The 17001-nt window shown below is 35.8% G+C and overlaps 1 protein-coding gene and 1 long non-coding RNA gene across 3 annotated transcripts in view; one reads left to right on the forward strand and one right to left on the reverse strand.

Annotated features, from left to right (window-relative positions):
• Positions 1-16330, forward strand: part of NEMF (nuclear export mediator factor) — a 52011-nt gene extending 35681 nt beyond the window's left edge. The window contains exons 19-33 of one of the 2 annotated variants that reach the window (XM_006063145.4): positions 502-614; positions 1970-2027; positions 2490-2548; positions 2639-2759; positions 4301-4577; positions 5305-5347; positions 5496-5545; positions 7619-7772; positions 12714-12791; positions 12937-13134; positions 14325-14357; positions 15190-15290; positions 15387-15430; positions 15513-15592; positions 15872-16330. In XM_006063145.4, the coding sequence (XP_006063207.2) occupies positions 502-614; positions 1970-2027; positions 2490-2548; positions 2639-2759; positions 4301-4577; positions 5305-5347; positions 5496-5545; positions 7619-7772; positions 12714-12791; positions 12937-13134; positions 14325-14357; positions 15190-15290; positions 15387-15430; positions 15513-15592; positions 15872-15949 (1487 nt within the window). In that variant the 3' untranslated portion in view covers positions 15950-16330. Of the gene's footprint in view, positions 1-501; positions 615-1969; positions 2028-2489; positions 2549-2638; positions 2760-4297; positions 4578-5304; positions 5348-5495; positions 5546-7618; positions 7773-12713; positions 12792-12936; positions 13135-14324; positions 14358-15189; positions 15291-15386; positions 15431-15512; positions 15593-15871 lie in introns of both variants that reach the window. The other variant, XM_025295809.3, reaches the window with a different exon arrangement.
• Positions 8322-8883, reverse strand: LOC123328093. Its single transcript, XR_006542857.1, has 2 exons — positions 8563-8883; positions 8322-8433 (listed from the first exon to the last, which is right to left on the reverse strand). It is a non-coding gene; the product is annotated as an uncharacterized LOC123328093 (long non-coding RNA).
• Positions 16331-17001: the final 671 nt, after the last annotated feature.

Here is a 17001-nt window from a genome sequence, read left to right on the forward strand (position 1 = left end):
AGATACAGAATTTCTTTTGCAGATGATGAAAATGTTCTGGAATTAATGATTGTATAGCTTTATGAATATATCAAAACTCAGAATTGTATACTTTAAAAGTGAATTTTATAGTATGTGAATATATCCCAGTTTTAAAATATTTGAATTCCTAGGGATCTGTTAATATGCTCTTGATTTTTACTTTTTAGGCAATATAGTAATTCTGGCAGTCTTTAACCTTTAAATAGGTTTTTCTAAATTATCCTTTCTAGAATGAGGTTAGAATTACTGATAAAAGTGAAAGGATATTTTCTGAACTTATTTACTTAGACCATTTAAAAACCTGCTGTATAAATACATTTTTAAAATAAAAATAGTAGCTTCATACACTACTGAAGTTAAAGTGTGATATTGTTATTTAAATACAAGAGAAATTAACCTGTCATCCTGTATATGGTTTTCATGTCTTGCTCTAGAGAGTCCATACTTTGGTACTGATACATTGTAGTGTCATTATTACAGGAGAACCGATTCCCCCTCGGACCTTGACTGAAGCTGGCACAATGGCTCTTTGCTACAGTGCTGCTTGGGACGCTCGAGTTATCACTAGTGCTTGGTGGGTGTACCATCATCAGGTAATAAGGGCTGTGGTCCTGTTTCTTAATTTAGTGAGAAGGGTAACTGTTCCAAATTTTGAGGGTATGGAATTGAACAAGGCAGACAAAGTACCTTGTGAAAGAGTTGACATTTTGATATTGAAGAATAATATATAGTGGCAGGTAACAAAGTGTTTTTAAAGCATAGTAAGGGGATAGAGAGTGATACAGGGTACCATTTTGAATATAGTGTCAGGGAAAGCCTTTCTGGAAGGGTAAGATTTGAGCAAAGACTTAGAGTGATCCATGCAGTTATATGGGATAGACTGTTCCAGTTATGACTGGCACACTGACCTAAAAGGTCTTTCACCTGTTCACCTTTGTTGAAATTTTCTGAATTCTCTTTGGCTTTTCCGGTAAAGTGGATTATCAGTGGTGGTGGTGGTGGGTTTTTTTTTTTATTATACCCTTGGTTTTAGTAATTGCCATTTTTTTGTGGTTAATGCTATTTTCTTGATGGTACTTCATTCCATATATGATTTCACATTGCTTTTCAAAGTCTTAAAGTTATACAGCAAGATTAAAAAAGTTCAATACTATTATCCTCCTTTAGATTTAGTTTCATTTTATATTTGTTTATATTTGTTTTCTGTTGTGCTGTAATACTGTGTTCTTAGGAAATTAATATCACTTCTGGGGTTATTTTTTATGCCTTGTTGCAGTGTAATAAAAATGGTTTTGATTCTTTTATGAATAGGTTTTTTTAGTGTGCTTAAATTTACTCCCTTGCATACCTATTACTAGTAAAGATACTCTCAGATTTGGGTGTTTCACAGATGTGTAAAATTTTTTTAAATTGTGGAATTATATTGCTCACTTCCTATTTTGCCAAGTTAGAATATATTTTTAAAAATAAGCTATTATCCTTATTTACTAAAATGAAAGGTTATTTCATTAACCACCCCACCCCCCCAAATAAATAAGATGAAAGATTATTTCTTCCTCCCCCACCCAGGCCAGGAAAAATATCTCAGAAAAGGATTTAATGTAATAAATAGCGTTAATATAGTTTTATACCTTTATGTTAAGCTTTTTAAACCATCCTTATTTTTCTTGTTTTATCTCACATGAGAGGCAATGTGGGTCAGTTGTGGCTCTGGTCCACGGCATTTGAAAATGATTGATGTAGTATATCCTTGGTTATTTCTTCTGTTACTGACAAAGTTACACCTATCTTTGAAGAGATATTTATCCTTTCAGTGTTAAGAATTTTTGCTAAATTATAAACTTTTCAGGACATACTGCTGTTTACTTTAATATGGCTTTACTTTCTCAGGTGAAAATCTTAGAAATGTGTTTAAGACAAGAGTATAATGTATCATTGTGTTTCTCAGGTATCTAAAACAGCACCAACTGGGGAGTATTTGACCACAGGAAGCTTCATGATAAGAGGTAATGACTTGTCAGTGGATTGTGGAGACAGGTTTGAAGACCATCTGCTAACATTCTCAGAACAGAAACTATTCTGATTTCATATATGAAGTATGTTATTAAATAAGATTTTACTGTGGTTTGGCAAATTTAGCATTTGACATGCTCATGCCATATATATTTTTTATTAATGACAGTGTTCTTTCACATAGTTTACGTTTATAAGGGTAAGAAAGTAAATAGCGTGACCTTTTTCTAAAAATAGATTATTCAGGATCTGACTAACCCAGAAGATGAGAGCAAGCATTCATAATTTTTCTTTCTTAATTCTTATTCCTATACATAATGCCAAAGTCTGTTAATGGAAAATGTTGCTTGATGACAGCAAAAAAAAAAAAAAAACAGATTTGACTACTATGTCAGATATCTTAAAATCATAAAATGCAGAAAATGGAATTTTAAAAATGTACACTATCTTTGCAGGAAAAAAGAATTTCCTTCCTCCTTCACATCTAATGATGGGGTTTAGCTTCCTATTTAAGGTATTCTTCAGCTTCTTCTTTTTTTTTTTTCCCCCTGATTTTCACTAGTCTTACCTAAAGTTCCACCAATGAAAAGAACTGTTTCTGTAGGTAGATGAGTCTTGTGTTTGGAGACATCGGGGTGAACGAAAAGTCAGAGTGCAGGATGAAGACATGGAGACACTGGCAAGTTGTACAAGTGAACTCATATCAGAAGAAATGGAACAGCTAGGTAGTATACAGATTTTAATAAAGTAGCTTATAATGTTTTCCATTGTCTAGTTTTGCTTGTGAATTTTTAGAAGATCGTTTCTTTGGGGATAATTAAAATTTCAAAAATACCCAACTTGTTATCAACTTTATTGAATTTTCATTTTTTGAAATGTTCAGTATACCTACTCCAGTGAATTATAAGTGTTTAATTGAATCCATAACCAATACTTGAATGTATGTTTATATTATAAAACTTCAATATTTAATGCATGCATGTATGGTAGGTCGCTTCAGTTGTGTCCAACTCTTTGCAGCCCTGTAAACTGTAGCCTGCCATGATCTCCTGTCCATGGGATTCTCCAGGCAGGAATACTGGAGTGGGTTGCTGTGCTCCCAGAGGATCTTCCCAACCCAGGGTTTGAACCCGGGTCTCTTAGGTCTCCTGCATTGACAGGAGAGTTCTTCACCACTAGTGCCACCTGGGAAACCCAGTATTAATGAGTAATACAAAAATGTGTTCATTAGAGATAGACTCAGGTGTATATAAATTAGTATTTACTTTTGGATTTAGGATTTGGAAGCAATACAAAGATGAGTTATTATACATGCAGTTTCTTATGAGAATTTACCTTGATTTAATAATATATTTGCTTCAAGTAGAGAGCAGCTATGGTTGCTGGAATAAATTAACCTGCCTACCTAAAGGAACTAGGGAATATATGCCCTCGAAGTTATTTTTACATATTCTGCAGTCATTGCTTCTTAAGAATAAAATCTCATTGTTTCACTTAACAACTACTGTTGTACATGATTCTGTTTTATTGAATTTTCACCATGTTCCTGACATGAATACTTTATTTACATTATTTTTTATTGAATTCTCACAACCATCCTTGGTTGGTGGCATCTCATTTTTATAGGTGAGGTAACTGGAGAAGATGCGGGAAACACGAGTTTGATCCTTGGTTCAGGAAGATCCCCTGGAGGAGGGCATGGCAACCCACTCCAGTATTCTTGTCTGGAGAATCCATGGACAGAGGAGCCTGGTGGGCCTCAGTCCATAGGGTTGCAGAGAATTGGACGTGACTGAAGCAACTGAGCACGCACACACGCACAACTGAACCATATTATTACCACTAGATGGTGTTCCTTTTGCAAAAGTGTGAACACTTTCTGTGTGCCAGTTACATAACTTGTTTTATTTCATTTCAGTTCTCATGTGCAAATTATGATAAAATTGGCAGAATTTCTATACCTGCTTCTATTTTTCTTGTTTCGGAAATAACAAAGACAAGATACAGTTTTCATTGCAGAAATGATTGTAATGTCTACGAAATTTATTGTGGTATAGGATCTTGGAGATCATTTATTCCAGTCAGTTCCTGATACCGAGTTTCCTTTTATCTAAGTCAGAGTAACCTTTGGGGATGATCCAGTATTTTTCTGGTGATGTTTTGGAGAACGAGGGAGTGAATAGAATATTTTTATGAAGTTTTCAAGGAAATCATCTAACTTGGTTGTGATGATAGCATTCTGACTTTCCTCATTGTAATTTAGCAGATGGGGGTGAAAGTAGCAGTGAAGAAGATAAAGACGAATTACATGAAACTCCTGTGGAAGTGGAGCTCGTGACTCAGGTTGACCAAGAGGATGTTACTATTCAGAGTGGTGGCAATGAACTAAATGAACTAATTCAGGAAGAAAGCTCTGAAGATGAAGGGGAATCTGAGGGGGTGGTAAAAGATCAGGAACCTGTTGGTGAAATGAAGGATGAAGGAGAAGAGACATTAAATTATCCTGATACTTCCATTGACTTGTCCCACCTTCAGTCCCAAAGGTAATTTCAAAGCCATAATTTTCAGTCTTATTTTGTAAGCTGGGAGTGATGACCTTATAAAAATAATGCTAAGATTGACTTCAGTGCTTTTATCCTCCATTGTCCTACAATCTTACTGTCCACCATTTGATAAGGGGGTAGAACTCTCTCAAAATCTCAGGACCCAGGGTAGAAAAATACAGTAAATATGAAAGTTGCCAAACTAGATGAAAATAGAAACAAGTTAATGTTTATAAATTCTAATAATAAAAAGGCAATTACACTTTTTTTTAAAAGGGTGTCTTAGTCTTTAATGTCTCACAGATCACTAGGTAAACACCATAGCTATAAAAAGTTTATTATTTGAGTAGTTAGGAAAGGCTTAGAAGTCAGACCAGTATTGAGTCTTAAAGTGGGTCCTTGGGCAAGTGACTGAGTCTAAGCTTCAGTTTCGTTCTTCGTGAAAAGAGAATGGTACCACCTTTCATAGGGTTTTTGTGAAGGTTATATGCATGTAAAGCATCTCGCAGTGTCCAATACATGTCAGCTATTTAAGAATATAAAGTGAGACTAAGCAGGTTTTTTTTTAGGATTAGCAATTTGATTATACTTTTTCTAATTTTACCAAATTTGAAAATGTATAGCATTGCCAATAATTAATTAGGAGAGTGATATGGGAATGTTTGGGGACTTTGTAACTGAATGCCTGTAAAGACTTGTGGACTCCTCTTTCTGTTTGTTTCCATAGGTCCCTTCAGAAATTGTCTACAAAAGAGGAATCTTCTAATATGGTAACATTTTTCTTCAAAGTGTTTTGAAGAACATCATGTCATTCTCAATAAATAATAATTTTCTACTTTTTAATTTTGGCTTTTGAAAAATTAACATTAGTGATGTTATTGTTTGTATTTGCTTGTGTTTTTCTTTTAATTTTAATAGAGTGACAGTAAATTGCAGAGCCGAAGGCATTTGTCAGCCAAGGAAAGAAGGTAAATATACTTGTGTTATTTAACTGAAAAGCATCTATTTTTTATAATTGACAGTTCGGTTATGACAGATCACTTGGCTGTTATAAAGATCTCATTAAAATTACCAAGATTTAGCATAAATTTTGTTTTGTTTTTTACATTCAGCTCTAACAGGTTTTTGTTTTTTAAGGGCCCAGTCTGCCACTGTAATCAGATAGGTCAAGTAACACAAAACAGACCTTTTATTACATAAATGTGTACGGTAATAATTGCAGTATATTAAATAGGCTGATTCTATGATACTATGGACAAAAGTGAAGAGGAATACAGGCATACCACATTTTATTGTGCTTTGCAGATTTTTAATTTTAACAAATTGAAGGTTTATGGTAACCCTGTATGGAGCAAATCTATTGCCATCATTTTCCAACATCATTTTTTTACTTCATGTCTCTGGATCATATTTTGAAAATTCTTGCAATGTTTAAGCTTTTTATTATTAATTGTTCAGGTGATCTGTGATCAGTGAACTTTGTTTCTATTGTAAAGCGATTATGAGCCACTGAAAGCTTAGGTGGTGGTATTTTTTTTTAGCAATAAAGTATTGATTAAGGTATATACAATTGCTTTTTAAAGACATAATGCTTTGCACACTTGATAGACTACAGGGTAGTATAAGCATAAATTTATATGCACTGGGAAACCAAAAAAGTCATGACTTGCTTTACTGCAATATTCACTTTATTGCAATGGTCTGGAACAGAAATTGTAATATTTCTGAGGCATGCCTGTACTGAAATTAGGCAATTTTTATGTAAGAGGAAGACTTGGGGGTTTTTTCCCCTTTTTTTTTTTCCCTTTAACATAATAGGGCTTAGAAGGCAAACAGAAAAAGATAAAGAGTGAAAGGGATAACTGGGACAACTACTGGAGGGTGAAAAGACTACAACCGGTAAAGCACTCCAGAAAGAGGCCCTAGATTGGAATGGATAATAAACCCTTTTGTTTGATCATCTTTATAAATTACAGAAAACTGAGTGCTGGTATTTATGAGTATGGTATTATGCTAGATACTATGGTAGTATACAAAGAGGGAAAATATAAAGTTTGTGCCTTCAAGAAGCTTTTGAGTCCTGGATCCAATAAATAGCCATAAGTCTGTAAATAGTGTTATCTGAAAGTGATACAGCATTTCAGGAATAAGAATTTTTTGTGCACTGAAGTGTTTTGGGAAATACCATCAGAAGTTTTTACCTTGAAGATAATAGTTGCATCTTAGATAATGCAAGTTAAGGTCAGAAACTTCAAGGAGAATAAGTATGATCAAAGACAGGGAGGTGATAGGTATTTGGAAGTAATGTTGAGAGTGCTTTGGGGAAATGGACAAGTAGATTGAGGCGGAAGGAACAAAATGTTCATGTTTGTGAATTGATGATAAAATTGGCAACGTGAAATTGAATCAAAAGTGGAGAACCTAGAATAACAAGCTAAGTGTTCTAGACTTACCTTAAAAGTGATGTGAGGAGGACTTTTGGAAGATTTTGAAGGGGAATGTGACATAGGTAAACAATAATGGAAAATTAATGTGAAAGTTCATGTAGAACAGATTATGGGGGAAATATGGAGGAAGTCTGGGTGGTAAGTGATAAGGACTTGGACTAGAGCAGAGGCATTGGGAATGTGATTGCACAGTAATAGGATTTTCCTTTCCTCTTTATTTTCTAAGATCCATTTATTCCACTGACAGACCCACAAATGTTTTACTGAATATTTAACATCTGCCAAGGACAAAGACTACAAATCCCTTTGCCTGGCCATCAAGGTGTTGAGGGACTGAATGTGGCTACTGAATCAGGATAAGTCAAGGATGACTGTGTTGAGTCTGGATTCCAGGAAGAATCATAAATGCATGAGAGGAAATTTTTTAGCTTTTCTAGTGTGATGACTTGCATTCCTTTTATACTGTAGCCTGGTGATGACAAGTTAAGCAGAAGGCACGATCTCATACACGTTCCCTTCCACGTGTCATTTTTTTAGGGTATTAAGAATTTGAAATTCTAAGATTAAGATATTTTCCATTTCATTTATATTTAGGGAAATGAAGAAAAAGAAGCTTCCAAATGACTCAGGGGATTTAGAAGTGACAGAAGCAAAGGACAAAGAAAAAGAAAATGCTCTACACATTGAAACTCATCAGAATACAAGCAAAAATGTCCCGGTTGTTCAGCCAATGAAACGAGGACAAAAGGTAATATTTAGCACTATATGATTCACAAGTGAAGTTGTGAGGTTCCTTTTTTAAGGTTTAAGTGAAACAGAAGAATAATCTTGTGTGACTTCTTTTGAAAATTAGTTGAAAAGATAGTGTTAGGGAGCATAGAGATCACTTTCTGTTCTTTTAAGATCATCTATACAGAAACTCTCAAGTTATGTAGAAGAGGAGTAGGAGATTGATTTATTTGCCAGAGACGCTCAGCTAAAAACTGGCAGTGCTGATCTGATAATTTAACTTAGTCGTTTCTTTTTCAATTATTAATGCAATTTTGGTTACAGTTCTTACATATTTTATAAAGGTAGGAGATGAAGAAAGAGGAGGTAGTGGATATTGACTATACTTTAAAAAATGTAGCTGTGTAGAGATTGTGAACTGATGTATAGGTGTATCTTTAAGAAAATTAAAGTCCTTTGAAAAAAAATTTTTTTTAATTTAGTTTTCTTCAGCTATGGAGTTTTTTATTTTTGGTTGTGCTGGGACTTCACTGCTGCTTGGGCTTTTCTCTAGTTGAGGAAGCAGGGGCTGCTCTCTAGTTGCAGTGCACAGACTTCTCATTTCAGTGGCTTCTCTTGTAGAGTGCAGGCTCCAGGCATGCAGGCTTCACAGGTTGTGGTGCATGGACTCAGTTCAATTCCTGGACCAGGGATGAAAGGGGGGAAAATCAATTCTCCCTGTATTACTATGCAAATTCAACATGAAATCATTCAAAAAAGAATTGAGATTTTTAATTAACATTTGAAAGTTCATTTGAGAGAATACATACCAGAGAATAGTTAAGGCAGTCTTGAAAAAGAAGATGAAGGATGGATCTCCCTACTAGGTAGTAAAACATTTACTGTTAAGACTTTCTAAAACAGAATGGTATTAATGAACAGCCAGGTAGAAAAGTGAAGCAGAATAAAATCTAGACACAGAATGATAAATTGTGTTTTAAAGGGTATGAAGCATTCAAAATTAGTGGCTAGTAATGTTTTAAAAAATACTAAAGTAAATATCTGGGGAAACAGTGTCAGACTTTATTTTTTTGGGCTCCAAAATCACTGCAGATCGTGACTGCAGCCATGAAATTAAAAGATGCCTACTCCTTGGAAGGAAAGTTATTTCCAACCTAGATAGCATATTCAAAAGCAGAGACATTACTTTGCCAACTAAGGTCCGTCTAGTCAAGGCTATGGTTTTTCCTGTGGTCATGTATGGATGTGAGAGTTGGACTGTGAAGAAGGCTGAGCACAGAAGAATTGATGCTTTTGACCTGTGGTGTTGGAGAAGACTCTTGAGAGTCCCTTGGACTGCAAGGAGATCCAACCAGTCCATTCTGAAGGAGATCAGCCCTGGGATTTCTTTGGAAGGAATGATGCTGAAGCTGAAACTCCAGTACTTTGGCCACCTCATGCGAAGAGTTGACTCATTGGAAAAGACTCTGATGCTGGGAGGGATTGGGGGCAGAAGGAGAAAGGGACAACAGAGGATGAGATGGCTGGATGGCATCACTGACTCGATGGACATGAGTCTGGGTGAACTCCGGGAGTTGGTGATGCACAGGGAGGCCTGGCGTGCTGCGATTCATGGGGTCGCAAAGAGTCGGACACGACTGACCGACTGAACGGAACTGAAAGTAAATATCTGGTGGAGAAAAGAACCGTCAATATAATTCAATATAATTGATAGGGCAAATTGCAGGGTAGGGGGTAGATCAGAGAAATGTTTATGTAAACAAGGGGAATTTTTTCACCCATCAAATTAATAGATAATGTGTATTCAGTCATTCAGTACAAGTTTGAATATATACCATGGGAATTCTAATCAAGAGTCCTAACAGTGCATTTACCCTCTGACTCAGCAATTCTTATTTTTAGTCATTATCTTAAAAAAAGTCATATGTATGCGCTAAGGGTATTTGTCCAGTTGATAGTATTAAGCAGTCTTACTGAGTATTTAACATTTCATCTACAGATGAAGGAGAAGGCAATGGCAACCCACTCCAGTACTCTTGCCTGAAAAATCCCATGGACGGAGGAGCCTGGTGGGCTGCAGTCCATGGGGTCGCAAAGAGTCGGACACGACTGAGCGACTTCACTTTCACTTTTCACCTTCATTCATTGGAGAAGGAAATGGCAGTCCACTCCAGTGTTCTTGTGTGGAGAATCCCAAGCACGGTGGAGCCTGGTGGGCTGCTATGGGGTCACACAGAGTCGGACACGACTGAAGTGACTTAGCAGCAGCAGCAGCAGCAGCAGCTACAGATGAAATTTAGGCAGTCTGCAAATGATGGCTTTGCTTTTCTTTCTCATGTTTCTTGTACTGACTCAAACATCAGTACAGTGTGGCATAAAAGTAAGAATAGCATGCCTCTTTGTTATAGTAATACATTAAAGGGACTAATTCTAAGATTATTAACATTGTAGTATGTTTCTTGTGGGTTGTTGGTAGATATCCTTTACAAAGGGCTAGTTTTAATAATCATGAGTTAAATTTTATTGAATGCTTTTTCTGCATCTATTTTTCTTCCTCAATGAGTTCATGTGGTATAAATTACATAATAAAACCCCCTAATATTGTCCTTGCCTTGTTTGGGTATCTAGGTGATACCAGCTTCATAAAGTGAATTTGGTACTTTTCCTTTTTTATGCTCTCTAGTACTTTGTATTGGAGAAGGCGATGGCACCCCACTCCAGTACTCTCGCCTGGAAAATCCCATGGACGGGGGAGCCTGGTGGGCTGTGGTCTATGGGGTGACTGAAGTGACTTAGCAGCAGCAGTACTTTGTATAAAATGGAGATCATTTGTTCCTTGAAATTTTTTTTTAGCAATTGGGCCTGATGTTTAGGGATATCTGGCTTCCCTGGTGGCTTAGGTGGTAAAGAATCTGCGTATAATGCAGGAGACCCAGGTTCCATCCCTGGGTTGGGAAGATCCCCTGGAGAAGGAAATGGCAATCCACTCCAGTATTCTTGCCTGGAGAACTCCATGGACAAAAGAGCCTGGCTGGCTACAGTCCATGGGGTCACAAAAAGTTGGACACAATTGAGCAAGTAACACTTTCAGGGTAGGTTTTTAAGTACTTAATTTCTTTAGCAATCATAATTCCATTCAGGTTTTTTTTTTTTTTTTCCCAAAGTTGGTTTTCCTAAGTTATATTTTGCTAAGAAACTATTCTTTTTGTTGAGTTTTCCATTTCTTGGTTCAGTTTATTGGTAATACTGTTCATTTTATTCTCAAGGTTTTTTGTTTTTTTTGTGGTGTAATGTACATATAGTGGGCTTCCCAGGTGGCACAGTGGTAAAGAATCTGCCTGCCTGTGCAGGAGACGCGGTGGACCCAGGTTTGATCCCTGGGTTGGGAAGAGTCCCTGGAGGAAATGGCAACCTACTCCAGTATTCTTGCCTGGAAAAATTCCATGGACAGAGAAGTCTGGCAGGCTGCAGTCCATGGGGTCTCCAAGAGTCAGACATGATTCAGTACACATGCTACATATGTATAGTAATATGCAGATATTTTGCTTTTAGCTTAGTTTTTATATCCACATATATCTGTGAAACCAACACCCAGAACAAGACCCTTGAATGTTTATATTACTCCAGAAAGCTCACTCTTGCCCCTTTCTAAATAGTATTCCCACCAGAGAAAAACATGTCTTAATCACAGTAGATTATTTTGCCTGTTTTTGAGCTTTATGTAAAAAAGCAATCATCCTTTATATATTCCTGTCTTACATCTTTCACTCAACCTTGTGAATCATCCATGTTGTTCTAACAGTTCATTTGCATTGCTCAATAGCATCTGCCACTTTCTGTCTACTATATTGTTCATTATTGAAGACCTGTATCTTTTAGATTCACAAATATGCATTTCTGTCCTGTATAGCTATGAGTGGAAATGCTGGGTTATAGTGCACATGTTGTGTTTGGCTTAGTAGGTATTATCAGTTTTTCGGAGTACTTGTACCAATTTCCCACCAAGCTGTGTATCTGAGTTCCAGTTGCTTTACATTGTCACTTTCATTTGGTATTGTTGGGATTTTTCAAGTCATTCAAATGTGTACATACTGAAATCTTAATTTAGCTTTTAAAAGTTGGGTTGTCCAACTTTCTCACTGATTTATAGGAGTTCTTTGAAATCCTAAATACATGTCTTTTCTTGGTTATCTGTACTAAAATTTTTTTCAAGTTTTGAGACTTGCTTTTTCACTTCTGTAGTATTTTGATGAGCAGCATTTGTCAGTTTTAATTAAGTCTGATTTGTCAATCTTGTATAGTGTTTTTTGTGTGTCTTATTAAATCTTTACGATTTTATAAATTTGTTATTTGGGTCCTAGCTAAGACTAGTCAAGATGAAAGCCTTTGGAGGTGAAGCTTGTATGTCTGTGGTTTTAAAAACTGGTTGAGTGATTTGGATGTGTACCCAGAATAAAGAATCAGTAGTTTAATTGATGAAATACAAGGTATTAAGAGTCTCTGCAATAAATACCCAGCTAAACTTTGCTGCCCCGTTTCCTGTTCTTATGTGTATCCTGATGGCAACCATGTGTGATGACTTAGCTGTTACTACTCTGTTCTGTCTTTACGTTATAATCTTGCCTTTCCTGTATTCCCAGATGCAATGAATCTTTCAGTTCTTGCTCAAGCTAAAAAAAAGTCTCCTTTCTCTAAATTATCTTAGATATAAACTTGTTTGCATTTAGAATATTTTGCATTAATTTACTCTTATTCTGTGTATCTTTTTTCCACAAGATGATCAGTTGTTTGAGGGTGAGGACTATGGTTTTATCCATCTTCAAAGACTCCATATTGTTTGTTAAAGTGGTGCCTTACTGAATAAGCATTTTGACAGAATTAAAGAAGTGGCTTTTCTTTATATATATGTCTTAACATTTTCTTACTGCTAAATTTTTCCAAAATGTTTTTTATTTTGTAGAGTAAAATGAAAAAAATGAAGGAAAAATACAAGGACCAAGATGAAGAAGAACGTGAGCTCATCATGAAATTGCTGGGAGTAAGTAACATTTAATAATATTTTCATTTGTTTTTCAAGGGGCATCCAGACCACTGCCTATCATACGCTGTGCATTTAGTACTTTGTTAAAGAACTGACAACACTGAAAATACTGTCAACATTAACTGTTTTTCCCTCTATGAAGTCTGCAGGTTCGAACAAAGAAGAAAAAGGGAAAAAGGGAAAGAAAGGCAAAATAAAGGATGAACCAGTGAAGAAACAGCCCCAGAAACCTAGAGGTGGACCAAGAGTTTCAGACAGCATAAAGAAAGAAACTCCATCCCTTGAAGTTACCACTCATGAGTTACAAGACTTGGCTGTAGATGAACCACATGATGACAAGGTAAGGCTGCCACACACATGGGCTTTTGCTCCTTAATTAGGGTGACCAATGATCTCAAGGTTCCCCGGACATGGGATTTACAGTGCTAAAATAAAACCAGGGTGAGTGGTAACCCTCTTCTTAATGGGGAAGTTACCTTAGAAATATAGCCTAAAAGACCTAAATTTTAATTGCTGTATATAAAAATGGCAGTGTTGGTTAGCTCCTAAAAAGTTTATCATAAGCCATTAGAAAATTTTATGGAGAAACTAGATTCTGGTGGAAACTTAGTTAAAACAGATAATTAGGATTATGTTGACCATGAATGAGAAATGAATGTGCAGTCTTCTAGTTTTTTCTATAAGAATATATACTGTGTTACATGATGTCAAATGTGACTACAGTGTGAAATGTTGACATTTTTCCAGTTAAGATAGTTGCCTAGTTGTTCCATCAGCTGAGTACGAAAGTCTGGCCTTAATGTATATCTTCTTGCATGAATATATCTTTTTGAAATTCTGAACAAAGGATTTATTGTTTTATAAATTGGTAAAAAAAATTTTTGTTTCACCTTTGTATTTTTATTCATAGCAGTTAAACTTTGGTTGTATTGTATGCTCCATTCAGTGCAGGTAGTGCTTACAGGGATCCTAAATGTATTACTGTTTTCTTGGTTCCCCGAACAGTGTTATTTAGTAATATTAAAACTCACTTTGTCTTCAGATTTTTATATTACTTACTCTGTAAACCTTACACTCAAATATTCATAACTGTTAGAATATTCATAATTATTATTGGGCTTCCCTGGCAGCTGAGATGGTAAAGAATCTGCCTGCAGTGCAAGGAGACCTGGGTTCAACCCCTGTGTGGGGAAGATCCCCTGGAGAAGGAATGGCAAGCCCTCTCCAGTATTCTTGACTGGAGAATCCCATGGACAGAGGAGCCTGGTGAGCTGTACAGTCCATGGGGTTGCAAAGAGTTGGACCCAACTGAGTGACTAACACTTTCATTAGCATATATTCTGTGGAAGTCTTTTTTTTAACTTTAGGGCACATCCTTTTTCTCTTTGGATGGCATTGCTTTCTCATGTATTAGACACATGTATTAACTTAGTCTATCTATTTATCAGTTTTTCTCTTCATAGATTTCAATGGTATAGAGTTTCAATGTAAGTTACAACTGACTTTTAAAATTTTATATATTTGAAACAGGAAGAACAAGATCTAGACCAGCAGGGAAATGAGGTATGATTTTCTGATGGGGTTCATACTACAACATTGACTGCAATCCAGGTCCCACAATATCTGGCACACAACTTCTAGTTAGAACTTAAAAGGGTTAAAAAAAAAAGACTACAAGCTCTGGAGTAACACATTCTTGGGTTTGAATCCTAACTCTATTACATATAACTACAACCTTGGAAACATTTTTCTTTGTGCCTCAGTTTCCTCATCTGAAAAACAGGGATATAATTGCCTCTACCGGGAGAGTTGTGTGAGAACTAAGATAGTATACATAAAGCATTTAGAAAAGTTCATGGCATATAGTAAGCACTACGTGTACCAAGTGTTTTGTCCTAAATCTGAATTTACTCAAGTTGTTAGATAAATACAGGCAATCTTCTAGGCAGCCGACAAAATGGCAATCTTCTAGGCAGCCGACAAAATGGGAACTCTAAGCAGCCCTAGAATTTCTCCTTAAGAACAGGCACGAGAGATGACTGTTCTAATCCAGTTTCCCGACTTTGACATCTTTAACATTTGGGGATGGATAACTCTTTTTTTGTGGGGAGTTGTCCCATCCCTGGCATCTACCCACTAATAGATGTCAATAATATTGTTTCTGCTCCCAATACTGCTTCAGTTATGACAACCAAAAATGCCTCCCTTTTTCTTAAATATATCTAAGTGTCATTTTGAAAATTGTCATTAAGCTCTGCTTTATATATAGCCCCAAAGGGTAAAAGATTATATATCTATCAGAAAATGATAAAATGTATTGATTGTTTTATTAGAATTTTCCTAGTTTAGGGCTGGTATAAATAGCTTTTTAATTGTTTTTGTTTTCCCTTTTTAGGAAAATCTGTTTGACTCTTTGACAGGGCAGCCACATTCTGAAGATGTACTGCTGTTTGCCATTCCAATATGTGCCCCATATACCACCATGACAAACTATAAGTAAGTCATTATGAGTTTACTCAAACAGCTGCCACAGTATTGACTTAGGAATCATTTTGTAATCTGTTTAGTAACACATGCAATTCCTTTTTAAAGATACAAAGTGAAACTTACTCCTGGAGTTCAGAAAAAGGGAAAAGGTATTTAAAATCTTTTTGTGAATTATGATTTTAAATATTTCTTGGCTGAACAGAAGTAGATTCTTCTATTTTCTGCTTACAGCTGCGAAAACAGCCTTGAATAGTTTCATGCATTCCAAAGAAGCAACAGCAAGAGAAAAAGACTTATTCCGCAGTGTAAAGGTAAAGTATTCCTGTAGAAAATCTCTAGAGATTGGTGGTACAATTAAATGTGAGCAGTTATAATTCTTTTATTTTTGTTTTTGCATTGTTAGCAGATGGAAGCTGCAGCTATCATTTTGGTAGAAACTGCTGTCTTGCTAGAAGCAATATAAAATAAGTAAAATAATTTCAGATGAAAATTTTAGAAATGCCATTCTTTTGGCAGCAGAGGACATAATAAAGATCATAAAAATATGATTGTGAAAATATTCAGCCCCCCCCCCCCCCTTTTTTTTTTAGGACACGGATTTATCAAGAAACATTCCTGGCAAAGTTAAAGTGTCTGCACCCAATCTTCTGAATGTAAAAAGAAAATAGCTGAAATGAAATCCTAAAATATTTGAGAAGAGTCTGTTTTATAGTCTTTTGGAAGTTCAGAGATGAAAACATCATGTAACAAGACTTCCGCATTTAAAAAGTGAACTAAGATTGCCTTGCTGTATTCCCCAAAACGACTTGGTTTTTTTCCAGTTTTATAGAGAGGAAACACTATGATAGGATTTCCTAAAATATTTGTGAACAGCAAATGCTAATTGTAAACAACTGCAATTATTCTACATTTTCTTGAAATTTGGAAGGTTAATAGTAAGTATTCATTTCATGTTGTAAAGAAATGGAATAGTGAAGTGGCTCAACTGGTTAGACTATTGACTTGGTAGTCTACTGTACATAACATCTAATATATCTATTACAGGCCAATCACAAGTTTTGTTTTTCCTGGTGGGGGTTGGGGTGGTTATACATTTAAGTCTTGAGGAAGTAGACTTCTTCTGCCTTTACTCATATTAGACCAGATTTTAAATACAAATCAATCCCATGACTTGGCTTAAGATAACACCTAGAAGAAATTGGTGTTGATAATTTCCATGCATTTATATAATACCTTTACTTTTCATCTTAATTTCTTTCTTGCAATCTCATTCAGCTCTGTGCCATTTTATTTTCCACCTCTAGTAATTATCAGTAGCATGTTACAGAGTATATTAACCTATAATATTATAAGTGCACTTTGAGGTTTACCACTAAAGACTCCTGACCCAGCTTTTTTCTGTCTCCTAACAATGGAGAATAAAGTCATACATTATTTCCATTCTTTTATGAGCTGTAAAAGCTGTTAACTTTAAAACAAGTGAACAGGCTGCCTAGAGTCAACATGAGCAACTCCACTTGCCCCGACCCTTACACCAAAGCACTGGGGTCGAGGACTGGACGGCCGTTGGTCCTTCCAAGGTTTCTTTTACCAGCTTAGTCCTATCAACAACCACTTTATGTAGCCTAATGTTTTAAATTCAACATAACAGACTACTCAAGAAACAGCTAAAATATTAATGTCTTTAAAAAGTAACTTCACCATTTTGATACTGGTAGGA

This window comes from Bubalus bubalis, chromosome 11 (genome assembly GCF_019923935.1).
Source record: "Bubalus bubalis isolate 160015118507 breed Murrah chromosome 11, NDDB_SH_1, whole genome shotgun sequence".
In the NCBI taxonomy this organism is placed as follows: Eukaryota; Metazoa; Chordata; class Mammalia; order Artiodactyla; family Bovidae; genus Bubalus; species Bubalus bubalis.